This window comes from Cynoglossus semilaevis, chromosome 18 (genome assembly GCF_000523025.1).
Source record: "Cynoglossus semilaevis isolate Cse_v1.0 chromosome 18, Cse_v1.0, whole genome shotgun sequence".
Classification (NCBI taxonomy): Eukaryota; Metazoa; Chordata; class Actinopteri; order Pleuronectiformes; family Cynoglossidae; genus Cynoglossus; species Cynoglossus semilaevis.
Window position 1 is genome coordinate 8105147 of NC_024324.1, and position 14250 is coordinate 8119396.

The 14250-nt window shown below is 39.3% G+C and overlaps 1 protein-coding gene across 1 annotated transcript; it reads left to right on the top strand.

Moving 5' to 3' along the window:
* Positions 1 to 4312: 4312 nt before the first annotated feature.
* hoxa13a (homeobox A13a) lies at positions 4313 to 7326 on the top strand. Its single transcript, XM_008331449.2, has 2 exons — positions 4313 to 6384; positions 6765 to 7326. Exons 1-2 carry the CDS (start codon positions 5721 to 5723, stop codon positions 7010 to 7012), a joined length of 912 nt encoding a protein of 303 aa, XP_008329671.1. The 5' UTR covers positions 4313 to 5720; the 3' UTR covers positions 7013 to 7326.
* The last annotated feature ends 6924 nt before the right edge of the window (positions 7327 to 14250 follow it).

Below are 14250 nucleotides of genomic sequence, written 5' to 3' on the forward strand. Positions count from 1 at the left end.
GCAAAGCTCCATTTAAAAAAAAAATCACATTTTAATCAAATGAACCTTGTTTTTTTTGTTAGCAAATGTATCCTATAAAGAAGGATGGGAGAGGCATCTATCACAAAGAACAACGTCCCCACAGTCGACATACACTAAAATATTACTATAGAAACACATTTTTTTGTTTTGTTTTTATTAAATGGACAAATATTCCAGGATTTTTATTGCCAGTGATTCAAGCTTCATTGAACTCTTTACAGCAAGTTATTTTTTATTTTCTATGTCTATTTCATTTCTTCACATGTTGTTTCTGGATGGAAAATAATGCAAGATTTGAAATAGCTAAGTTAGCATGCTACCAAAATATTATCATCGTGTGGTATTTACTGCTCTGTTGGAGCTGCCCTTCAGCCACCTGTACACTCATACCATTAGTGCTCCTCAGTACAACACCCACGGGTGCCAAAGATCCCAATTGTTTTTATGTCTGCAGTTATGCAACGGGTCGAGTTCAGGGCAGATGGAGATCTTGTGATCATCCGGAGATAACACGTTTGCGCAACGTCTGAACGACCTTGCAGCTTTACAGTAGTGTCACTTATATTGTTGTGTGTTTTAGATAGTGTGCGAGGGCCGGATGGGTTTGCTGATTGTAGCACTTGGTTTTTATTCTCCGTTCATGTGATGGATGACAGGGGAGTGTGGTAGAGGTTTTAAAAACATTTGACTAAAATCTAAAACTAAAGAAAAAAAAACCTTAAACGTGGACTGAAGTTTCAGTAGATCAAAGAGTGGGAGCAGCCCTCCTCGCTCCCCCTACCTTTCCCCTCAAGGCAGACACTGCAGTCTGCGCCCCTTACTTTTTTTTTTTTTAACTAGCCAGCCCAACTTGAACTTGACCATGGAACGTCATGCGCAGTGCGCATGTAATCCAACCCACGGCCCTCTGTGGAACAGAGCTGCCAGAAAGCATACAGAGTACTTTCTTTTCTTTCTTTTTTTTTACTCAAAAACCCACACACATTGTGTTTTAGTGTGTGATGGAAACGCCTGTTGCGCATGAATGGCTCTGGAAGCCGGAGTGAGCCGCTGGCTGAGGTTGCACCGCTTTCCACAGCAGGATTCAGAAGCTGGAGCAGAATTACAATCCAATCTCTCCTTCATTATCGTCACCCCTCCCGTCTCCGCTGCTTCAACTTGGCCTTGAAACGGGATGACGCAGCCGCCGGAGATTTAACTCACTGACCTTGAAAGCGATACGTGTCCCGGTGACTGTACAACTGCAGACGCTCGTATCCGTGCATCCTGCAAAAACCACACACCGTGCTGATATCTGGCCTATTTTTTTAGCCCATTAATGTGGAGCAAACATCACGTGGTCTGTGGCCGACCGCCATCAGGCAACACACACCAGGTGCAAAGCCCTAACGTTTCACTAGACTCTTTGCATCCGTGGCATCAGTGCGAAAGGTGATATTTACAAGTTTGCAAATTCGTTTTTTTATTTTTAGATAGTGTGGGTGTGGATTCAAATGTCTTACTTCAATACTTCATTCTTGTATTGGTCAAGCAGGGTACGGTTTTATCAGTAGTTTAGAAAAAAACAAATAAAAGAAGTTTGGAAAGGTGAACATCGTGGATTTTTTTCACGTGTATTATAATGCGTGGCTCTGACAAGCCTTTGTTGACCAATGTAAAGCATGTCCGGTAAAAGGAGATAACCGTAGAGAAAACGTTGAGTAACTGAGTTGTTACTAACTGTCTGACTCAGTTTAAAAAAAAAAAGTCCAAACCTTGTTCTAACACAGGAGGCAGTGGACCACAGTGAGAACAGATTTTCGTATTCATACCTGAGTTGTTCGTTCCAAATAAATCGAAATGACCTAAATCTAAAAAATACAATGATATTTATGTGCAAGAAAAACTTTAAATATAAAATAAATACGTTATTATACATTTTTAAGGTAGAACGATTTATTTTTGCAGAACTCGCTGTAAAGGAACTCATTATTAGACGTATTTTGATTTAAATGACACAAAAACAGCCCAACTAGTGTATTTTAATAAATGTTGAGTAAATAATTTAATACATGTATGACTTTAAGTTAATAATTTTGACTCTTGGTCATTAAACGCGTCTTACTTTCGCCAAGAGCGAGATAATTTTAACATATTATATTAATGTCATTGGACATTTGTGCCTCCCGTAGAGACGAACCGTATCAGGAACGAAGTTTCGCTGTGGCCATGAATCATCCTCTTGACATCCTGATTATTTTCTGAGCAGACTATTACCTGCAGAACAACATTTAAATACTGGTTATTTCTCTTTTTGCTGGGGGGAACTCTCCATTACAGATTTCTGCACTGTGTATCAGAACTCCCTGTTGCTGTAGGAAGGAGAAACACTCACGGAATGTGTGTGTGTGTGTGTGTATGAGACTGAATGAATTTGTAATGAAACAAATAGCAGGGTTTTATATTTACTCCCGTTTGCCAAATGATTTCTAAATGATTTCACACGCAACTCACAGGGTTTCAGCTTTAGCAGGCCGTAAACGCAGCATTTAAGGCATGAACTGAGGATAAAATCAAAAATATCAGTGCAAAAATCATGCAAAGGGCCAAACAACTCTAAGACCAAATTTATTTATTTAAAAAAAAAAACTTTTATAACTTTTTACGTGTCACCATAAAGTACCAGATTGGACTGCACGTGCTTGCTCTCAACAGCCCCGCCTAAAAACACACTTTTTGCCATTAACGGCAGAAGTTTTACAGCTGATCATAACTTTATATTGACTTTCTTGCCTGCACTTTCAGGCAAAAGTGCAGGCGCTGGTGTTTAGGCGCAGAGAAGGCGGGATAAATGGCGCACTCTCCGTCTTCCTGTCTATATGTGCGTACAATTTATGCCAGTTTAAACAGAGAGGGGATCTTTGGTTTTGACCTTTGCTAAGAGGAGCTGGTAGGATGCAGGTCCCCAGGTCCTGGAAGCAGATTCCTGGAATCCCCAGACATCCTTGAGTTTGACCAGTGGGCTCTTTATGAACTTCAGAATTTGGAATTTCAAGGTGAAGTGTCCAGCGGTTTGACGCTGCAGTTTCTCAGTGTAGCATCGTCGTGGATGACAAGGACGCAGTGTTTTAGTCACGTTTTACACGCCACAAACTAGAACTGAACAGTAGTGTTTATTAAACCACAATATTTATTAATTCCTTGTAAGAATCCAACCAGGAAACAAGACACACGGAAATACACAGGACTAAAAGAATATTTTCATCTTTGCAAGACTTATTAACGGACTAAGGACCAAAAGTCTAATTAGTCGGATTAGGTGTCGGATTAGGCCTATATGAACTCTATGACTATTTTTTTATTATTATTGTTGTTGTTGATTATTGTTATGTTTACCGTAATATCCTGTGGTATGCCACTCCTCCAAAGCGCATTTGATTTTGCACTGCGTTATAATCACACGGTATGTTCGTGTATTATCTTTGTATTTAAGATATGACTTAAACAACGTTTAAACACGCTGTGCTTTGACTTGTGGAAAGCAGCATATAAATCAATTTTACTCACTTACCTTCGTTTTCTCTGTGCGTAATTACGCACACAAAACCCCCGAATATGCTTCAAAAACGCACCCCGAAACTTTAGTTTCAGGAGGAATACTATTTATAATTTAATGTGCATTTAGATATTGTTCATTAGTTATGAATCGATTAACGTCTCTCATTTAGTATATTTAACTGTTACTATTATTACTGAAATAATTGAGCGTATTTAAGATACATTTGTTAAGGATTGTAGTTTTCATCTCGCCCTGCAGTTGTACAGGATTTTTCCCGCCATTAAATAACACTTTAATTGAGAAAAGAAATAGAATTTCTCATAAAAAAAAACACACACACAAATATTTTAAATATTCTTACAAGACAAATACTATATTATAAACTGAAATATTCGACAGGCAGAAAAATCGTAAGTTTGGGTTTCAACGTGTTTAATTCAGCAGTATTTTTTTGTTTTTACTGTTTTATTTCACTAGCATTGGTGACTGTGTTAGACCTGGACGGGATACGAACAGAAGATAAGAGTAAGAAAACTTTAAAATTGAAAGTTGACGTGAAAAAAGTGCTTTATCTGAGGTTTTTGCCCCTTTTGCGAATGTTTTTGTGTGTTTTTCTGGGTGCAGTTAAAGCTGAGAATGTCATAGTTAGTCTTGGAGTTTGTACTTGGAGAAGAACAGCTTCACCTCGTCCCTTTTTCTTCTGTACAGAATGAAACAGTCAGCGCCATCGGTCGTAAACACACACACACACACGATTATCTGTAGAGATCTACATGGTTTTTCACACGTGTCTGTCAGGAAAAACACAGCCGCAGAGATGTGGACATAAAAAAAGGCCAAGAAAAGCGCCGCCGTCAGTGCTTTTGTACCTCCAACGGTTCCTGGTACGCAGCTAGCAGACTATAGTCCGTGAGAATGGAGGGAGAGGGAGGAAAACGGAATGATAGTAAAAGTTAATGTCCTCCAATAGCATTCATTGGGACAGGAATTCTCACCCTTCTTCCTGTCCTTTCAGGCGCTTCAAAGCTTGACCAGAGACACAGGCCGAGCGGCCAGACACAGACTTTCAACTTGACCTTGGCCTCCAGCCGCGTCTGCCTCCTCTGTCAGGACGGCCAGACCCGTCTAAACACACGGCTGTTTGCTGTTGTCTGTCTCTGATTGTAAACAAGACGGAAGTCAGAAAGGGCTGGAATACCCTCCTCTCCCCCTCTCTCACCCACGTGCTCCCGAGGCATTTCCCTTCATATTTTGCCTGTAATCTGATGATGTGGGTTGTGGTCGACTGATATTTTCTAACAGCGACTTTTACTGTCTAATTACAGTCTAATATATGTGTGTGTTTTTAATGTTCAATACCTGTTGGTGTAGGATACACACGGCGAGGCCCACGGTGGTTCCTCCAGCGTGTACTGCGTCAAAAAACAGAAATATCCAACATTGAAATACAGCACGCGTATCTGAAGGTTTACATCCACGCACACTGAAATCCTGTGCAGTAAATGGCGGTGTCGTGATACGAAATGTCGTCAGTGTGCGTCACCCAGGGCCACAGACCTGCAGGGAGTTCATGAGCGCCAAAGTTAGAGCCAAGGTTTATTGAAAAAATCTCTATAGAAACAATAATAACAACTTTTTTATTGTCATTTTTGCACATTCTGGGTAAACATTGAACATCAAGTTATATATAGAAGTCATTGTGGATTCGTCTCATCCTCCTGGATGGTTTTTGGATTAATAATACTTCATGAAAACACTTCACAGTTTTAATTCAGAAAATGTGACAAATCTTATTTTCCGCCAATGTGACCCGTGTACCTTTGTGTATAATCGAGTAGAGCTTTTATTCGACCAAATACACAGATGAATGTTGTTTATTTTTACCTACTAATGAGGGAGAACGTCAATGGTACAGAGGCGGAATTACGGTCCTCTCACTTCGCCGCATTTTTCTCCATTTAATTATCTGCACTGGCTGATGTGCACCGTCCTCTTTGCATAGCCACAGTCACGTGACGGCCGCCGAGCCAATGGCTGAGCCACCTTTGCGCCCTCGGCTGCGCGTCAGAGAGGCTTCACTCTCTGGGAAGCAGTATCTCCTTCTTTCAGTCTGTGGGCTTTTTAAAAAAGAGCCAGAAGCTTCAATGTTGGAGGCCGTGCTATGACAACGTCACTGCTGCTCCGTCCTCGCTGGGTCGACCCGTCCGTGATGTTCCTCTACGACAACGGCGGAGGTTCCGACGAAGTGAGCAAGAACATGGAGGGTTTTGCGGGTGGCAACTTTGCTGCGAACCAGTGCAGGAATCTGATGGCGCACCCCGCGTCCTTGGCACCCAGCGCGGCGGCGTACTCCTCCGGCGAGGTGCCCTCCTCCGCAATAGGAGAGCCGGTGAAGCAGTGCAGCCCCTGCTCTGCAGCCCAGAACTCATCCAGCGCCTCCCTGCCATATGGGTACTTCGGTAGCAGCTATTACCCGTGCAGAATGTCGCACCACAGCAGCATAAAGCCGTGCGCAGCGCAGCCTCCTTCTGCGTATGGAGAGAAATACATGGACACATCCGCCTCGGGCGACGACTTCGCCTCCCGGGCGAAGGAGTTTGCGTTTTACCCGACCTATTCCTCTGGCCCATATCAACCTGTGCCCAGTTACCTGGACGTGCCAGTGGTTCCGACTATCAGCGCGCCGTCAGAAGCCAGACACGAGTCCCTGCTGCCGATGGAGACGTACCAACCGTGGACTCTGGCCGCCAATGGCTGGAACGGGCAGGTCTACTGCTCCAAGGAGCAGCCGCAGCCCGGACACATGTGGAAGAGCTCCATGGCAGGTATGAGACACGAGACACGAGACAGGGTCCGGATCTGACAGGACGGTACTTGAACGCAGCATAGAAATAAATCATTTCACCCAGAATAAAAAACAAAAAAACAAACAAAAATATAATCCCACAGAGGTGGGATGACGTATTTGTAATTTATGTCAATAAAAAGCTACATTTAATAATATATTTTCACTTGACTTGTATTATTTTTTCTTAATTGTTATGGTTCTACTTGAAGGACAGTTACAAATGTGCGACTTTTCTACTATTTCTAAAAGCTGGAGTGTGATTTTTGAAACAGCCCAGAGCCACTTGTTGAAGAGAAGCCAGTTGACAGTTCCCATTCCCTCCTCCTCCCCTCTCCTTCCCTTCTCTCCTTCCCTCAGACTCTGTGCCCCACGGTGCGGGAGACTCGGCCTCTTACCGGCGTGGAAGGAAGAAGCGCGTGCCGTACACCAAGGTGCAACTGAAGGAACTGGAGCGCGAGTACGCCGTCAATAAATTTATCACCAAGGACAAAAGGAGGAGGATATCAGCTCAGACCAACCTGTCCGAGAGACAGGTCACCATATGGTTCCAGAACAGACGCGTAAAGGAGAAGAAAGTTGTCAACAAGTTGAAACCCATCAGCTGAGTTTCCTTCTTTCTTTTTTCTTTTTCTTTTTTTTACTTTTATCACGGACACTACTTGTGGGAGGACACACACACACACACACACACACGCTTGGACTCATGGTTTGGAATAACTCCTTCCTGACTGAACATGAATTATTCCCTCTGATGCCAAATGATTCTCCCAAACCTTCTGGAACATTATTCCTGGAGGGTGAGGGGGGGCTGCTGGCTGCTGGTCATTTGTTGTTGATACATTTTTGTCGAAGGAGTCCAATGGAAAGAGCAAAAATAATGACAATGTATGGTTTCAATGTGTGTGTGAGAGACACTACTGCCCCCCCCCCCCCCCCCCCCCCCCCCCTCCGCTGTGCCTCACCGAACTACGCCTTTATCTCCAACTTTAACGACAGTAAAGGAGATAGAGGCTCCGATCCACAAGAAGAGGCTTTGTCATGGATGATGACCTTGGGAATGTTAAATATTAATCCACTCCGCTTTTCTTTTCAAAGCTCTGCCCACTCGCTTTTTATTTGTTCTGTTTGTATGAAGTTTACTCGTGTCATACCGATCCGTCATTATCCGATTCCAAGGTGCAATTTTTATTCTAAGGCTCAGATAATCGTCCGGGATGATGACGTACGTGTCCACCGCAGTCCTGACCTTTCTAATGCATTCATGTGGTTGTATATAAATTCATAGATATAAAGTAAAACCCGGTATGATACCCAGGTTTAAACTGTATGTGTGTGAGTGGACTATGTCGGTGTTTGGAGTCCGATCCAATAAAAGGTGGACTTGGATGAATTTCTTTGGATATTTCCTAATCCCATCTTGACTAAAAAAAATGTGCAACTACCATACCTTATCGTTTAAAGGAGGCCCTGGTTTCTAGTGTTTTCAGTTTTCAACAATTTGAAGACAAATAGTGTTCAAACAGGAAGCTGGATTTTATTTAGAACAATCTTGCTCTAGATTTACGTGTAAGTATTAACGTGTATTCATTTTCTAGACCTCTGTTTGGCTCTGAAAGAAGAGGAAATAACTGACTGTCACTGGCCTGAGCCTGGAAAAATAAGCTCATATTGCCATCTAGCGGTCACTTTGGGGCATGAACTCAAGTCGATATAATGACTGTAATACATGTTATAATAATGATAATTATTATTGTTGAATTAGTTAAATATTTAATAATTGTTATTTGATAATTTGATAATAATTATTATTAAAATATGATGTAATAATGTTTACATGAAGCAAAGGTTGAAGAATTTGACATGAGTCATTATAAATATACAGAACAAAGTGAATATTTTAAAAATATTTTATTTAATAATAATGGAAAAATACACGTATGTACACTACACTTATTGAGGCGGTAACATTGCCAAAAAAAATAATAAAAAAAATCACAATCACCCCATTTGAGTATAAAAGCACTGAAAAACGAACTTTTATTTTGATATGTAATTTTATTTAATTATATATAAATTAACAACAGAATAAAAATGCATTTACATATATATATATGCATGCTGAAGTAAAAACAAACAAACAAACAAATAACAAAAAACTGCCCATGGTATCTTTTGAGAAACTTGCGGTTAAAAATATGTTCCCGAATTTTAAAGTGTTAATGTTAATTTTAACATTCAAGAATATTATAAAATCTATCTATAAAAACAACAACAGTTAATCCTACGTGAACCGTGCAGTTGGCGGTGCCGCCAAAATGTAATTCGAATTGAAGTCATTTTTATTTTACCTTTTACACAATACGTAATAAATAATATATAAAATCTTAAAATTGTGATTGATTATTGGTCGAGTATGATGAAGTAATTCGCATATTTATACGTGTCCATTTGAAATTGAATTGAAACGGAAAAGGCCTTCAGAGTTGAAAATATAACGAAAAATGTTTATGCCCGAAAAACCATAGCAAAAGAATTCAGTGTCATTTTTTTACAATGTGTTACACGTGTACCGATTTTTAAAATGTAGAATTTAAAGTATTTTTGGTTTGATTTGTCTACTTCTAAATATACAATTGTTCGTTATTGTTTTGTCACATTCATGTGGTCAGTAGTGTATATGCGCCTGGCTCAGTGTAAATAATGAAGTTTTTATTAAATTATAATTTTAAAAACTGTAAAAGTATGACTAATTATCCATAAGAAAACATGACTTTAACAAGATTGCTACCTTTAGATAACAAATAAACTCAGTTTAATAAGATTATTTACACATTTGTTGAATAAATACGACGTAAGCAGCCGTGAGCCAGTGAAACAGCATGTATTACTGGACATAATAAACGATGCTGCTATGCTAATATGTATTTTAAATTATTTCAGTTAGATATTTCGTAATATTAACAAAACGTATGTCGTTGTTTTTGCCAAATGATTGCATTATTGTTTTATATAGCGGTGTAATAACGCGTCACATTATCAGAGTGACTGAAGGCACTACAGCGACGGCGTGGACTAAAATAAATAAATAAATAAATACAAATAAATTAAATAAAAATACATTAAAGCATTTTTCGTAAAATGTTAGGAATATCCATAACTTTGCCCACACTCCCTACATAACACAAAACATATTATTTTGTAATTTTTGAGAAAACATTTTAGAATTGAATGCTGTTCATGATTGGGCAGTAATGACGTGTGTGTGTGTGTATGTGTGTATTTGTGCACAGGTTCTTCTCTGCTGCTAGTTTGTAACTATATGTAGTAATTGGATTACTATAGAATAGTATATAGTCATATAGTCATATACAGTGGGTATATTATATATGACTATACCAATAATCGGCCGATGAAGACATTCGTCTAAAACCAATAAGCAATAAGTGGATTATTGTTTTATTTTCTAAATAATCCAGACTTGACAAAGTGTAACAGTATTTAATTCTATCTCTTTTCACAATAAAACTACACTTCAGTCTTATCTGAACAGGCTGTGATAAAGAGTTCTTCCATATTGGCTCAATGTGCAGCCAGTGCTGTCGCAGCAAATTCTGATTGGCTGCATCAGGTGATACGATTCTGACCTGAAACCGAATCCGTCTGCAGAGACCCAGCATCTGCAGCTGACGGTGCAGAGCTCTTTTTGGTCTACGAGTCTACAGTCACATGTAGTGAGTAGCACAACACGCAGAGACTAAAGGTGACGTCAAAAGGAGAGATATGCTGTAAATACTGCGTATGAAACAGAGAATAAACAACAATGAGTTGTGTGTTATTAGATTTTCAGCTGTGAGTGACGTAAAATACAAACCTCCAATGTAGATTTGTTTCCAATATATTTAATGTGAATGTAAGTCCATACTTGTAATATATTTCACACGATACTATAAGACAATATAATATCCGTGCAAAAACACATTTCTACGAGAATAGACTATTATCAGTCTGAATCATGGAGTACGGCTACTCGGTTAAGTTGTTTGGTCGTTAATCCTTAGCCACAGTTAGTCAGTTGGTGGGTCCAACGTTAGAGAAAGACCTCAAAGGTCACGGTTTTTTCCACACGAATTTATTTAGTGTAGGCTACTTTCGAAGAAAATCGATCGAATTTTAAAAAGTTTAAATAAGAGTAATAGTCGATCATTGTCTGAACGAGACGTCCGTTTATGTAGAAGAGGACTAGCTTTTAGTTAATCAACTAATGTGACCGACAGTTCGATTGTCATAGGCCTGGTCCACTCATTATCACTGACTCTTGTAAGCCTTCTTCGTTACTTCTGGTTCGCCGTGATAACTTCCTACATGACGATAATGGCTTTCAATATAAGGTCCGTGTGAAAATATTCCATCTGTCACCAGATACATAATTATCATTGAAAATAAATGCATCTGATAGGGAGTATATTACAATAAAATAAGAAGAACAGTTAATCAGAATTATTACAATATTACGAAAATATTTTCAAGAAGGCCATAAGGATCTACTATTTTGCCCGAAACAGTTTCAAGTTTGTGAAACCTAAGATAAAGCTACAAGATAAAACCAGTGACTTAAAGCAAACGTAGGGATATAAGAGTATGAGATGATCTAACAAAACGTAGTCTTATACAGAAAAGACTTATTTAAAAAAAAGCATGACGATGGTACAAATGATTCACGCTAATATAAAGCCTAGATAAACAGTCAATTAAAATGTAACAAAAATAAAGTTAGTAACTTGGAATGTACAAAATAGACTGGAAATAATTCAGTCAAAATTATATAGACAACCCAATTTCTTAACTAAGAATGTGGCCATAGTACAAAAAATATATAATATATATAAAATATATATAATATATATAATGTATAATATAAAACTATTATAAATGTTGGGCAAAAATATTGAGGAAATATAAATACAAATCCAAAAGGATAATTAAAAACCAAACTAGTTCGCCCTTGACCTAACGTTAAAATAGCCCAAACACGTAATAAAATAACCACGTATTTGCCATGCAGCTGTTATTACAGACATAAACCTTCAAGCCAACAATATTGCAATCTATTGTAATTGAGCAAGTTAGCTTAAGCTACAAGCTAGGCCAGGGAATTATATAACGCCAGCTAAAAATATAACAAATATATTTTGTGTAAATTGTAAAATGGAGTTGTTCAACAATTCGGTTTAATATTCGACCCAAATAAACTCCAAACGAACCAAAACATTGAAATGTCTTTTAGTTCTTTATTTGTATACATAATCGTTAAAAATATGTCCCTAAAGTCATGTCCAAATTAACGATTATATCATGGTTGCTTGTAGTAATTTTATTTTAGTGTTCGTATTAAATAACCATGACGCTGGGTGCAGCAACTGGAACAACAAATAGTTTTATTTAATGTGCTGGAGGATAATGGCCACTGTATTTTCACAGCATATTTTCTTTTTGACTCATCAGCGTTCTTATTTTAGGCTCGTCGGCGACGTCAATGTTATGTATAAGTGAGGTCGGTTGTTTTGAAAAGGCGCACGTGACTACAATTTAATTAGCACGGAATGTCACGTGACGTGGAAAGCCCGTCGCCGAAGAAGAGCGAAAAGCATGGTCTCTGAGCAGTCAGTTTATCGCTGCGTCAGGGAGTAATAATAACAAAAAAAGCTTTAAAGCGGAAGTCGACTACCGTGACGCCAATGAAGGAGAAAGGGTGAGCGGAAATGGGGAAGGAAAGAGAAGGGAGGGCACAGACAGAAAATGTGAAACAGAACCAGAGACAGAGATAGAGAGAGAGAGAGAGAGAGAGAGAGAGGAGAGGGAGCGAACGATGGAGAGCAGCGTTTGATTGGTTGCTGGAAACCAAAACAAACCCACAAATCCCGCCTCACAGCAGCCTGACACATGACGTGACAGTACAAAGCTCAGCACAGACTCCACCCACTGACGCCATACTTGGACAGCCCACTAACGGACGGAGAGAAAGAAAGCACTGTTTAAACGGCTGTGTTCTGCTGCCACCTTCAGGACACCAGCTAAACTGCAGGTGAGTTGCTACTCAGATTATATGAATTAAAAAAAGAATTGAAAAAGTCCTCTCACGTTATTCAGTTTTCAGGAGGGGTTGATTCACAAAACATTATTTAATAATTTCAGTTGTTCAAATGTTGAACAAGGTGTTTTTTTTAAATTATTTTGTCTTTTTAACGTGTTGTTTTAAAACGCAAACCCAAACTTTCAATTTTTTTATACGTTATTACAAAATAATTCTCCGTCTCCATCCTAACAGTCAGTGTTGAACTCTCTCTGCTGACCAACCTACTACATCTGGATTAGTTTCAACATATTGAAGATAATTAAAGAGTGAAAACTATACCGAGTTATCCTGGCACGTTATTATTTGATTAACGTCCTCCAGATTTGCTGGTCCTCTGACGTGGACCCTGCTCCTTGGGTCACTCCACTGGATTTTATATGGGATTTAGCTCGTTGTTTTGCAAAGACCAGTCATAAACAGTACTCTGGCCTGCTTGGGGAGCTATTTGAACCAGTTTGCCAGTTTTCTTTGTCGGTTGTTATCACCTTATCGCCAATGAATTTACTTAGGGCAGGTAAAGCTAAAAAAAAGTACAATTTCGTTTGTGTAATCTCGATCTTGTTCTTTTTTTTTAGGCTAAGTGAAAGTATTTCCTCTCTGTTGTTCAGTGCGTTTAATCAAGCCTTCTAAATAGAGTTGTTTCTTCATATATGTATAAACTACGTATGTACTGATTGGCAGATATGCTTTTAGAAGAATCTAGAATCCTCGCAATGGGCTAAAAGTTCTTTGTCGGCTTGAAGCAGCGTCTTAGAATCTGCAGTGACCCACTTTTCCCAACCCTCCATATATAAATACTATGGTGTTCCGTGACAGTTTGCATCAACATTGGAAAAAAGGAAAAAGAAACCAAAAAAAAAAAAAAACCGCCATGTTCTCCTGAGCTTTTGTAATTCCACCCCACTCCCCAGGGAAGATTGTATAAATTCTGATCATAAAAACCATTTGGTCAGTCGGTCAGCTCATATTCCGCTGATCCACATCCACTCCTGCTCCTCTGTGTATCCTGTGTTTATCAGACGCATCTCTGGCTGCAGACAGGAGCCTCGGCTTTGCTCTTTACATTGACCTTCGCTCTGTGTCTCTGTTCAAACTACAGGCGAGGCCCCGCCACCACGCCGTGGCTCGGTACTCTGGTTTGAAGAGACCGGGATTTGGTTTGAAAGTTAATCTCCTAATACAGCACAAAGACATAAGCAGACACAGGCTGAGCCTACAGCGTGACAGCGGTCAAATGGAAGCACTTGACCGAGATTAAGTCAAAGCCTCCCCCAGGTCCCGGTCGGCGCCTTAGTCCTGCACACACGGGTTTTATTCTGCCCTAATTCCACCAATACATCAAGACATTTAATCCCGAATATAAAAGCCATATAATTTACTGTATTCATTTATCAAGCTCCGAGGACTGCAGTGAGGATTGAGAAGGAACATGTAGCATGTCCAGGCGAATTTGAACCAGGTTTACGTCGGTGCTTTTCTGTAGTGGGTCGGAACTGTTTATATATTGGTATTTCTATTAGAATACATCATTCAATGAATTAAATATACTTTAACAATTGAGTTTAAGCAATAAATGTTGCCTAAATTGGATACTTTTAAAAAAATGCTTAAAAACTCGACTTTGCGCTCACAATTGTTGTTCTGTGGAATTATTGTGAATAGTTTCATTTTCCACGAAAAAGACTGGAAATCTGACTAATGTTCATAAAT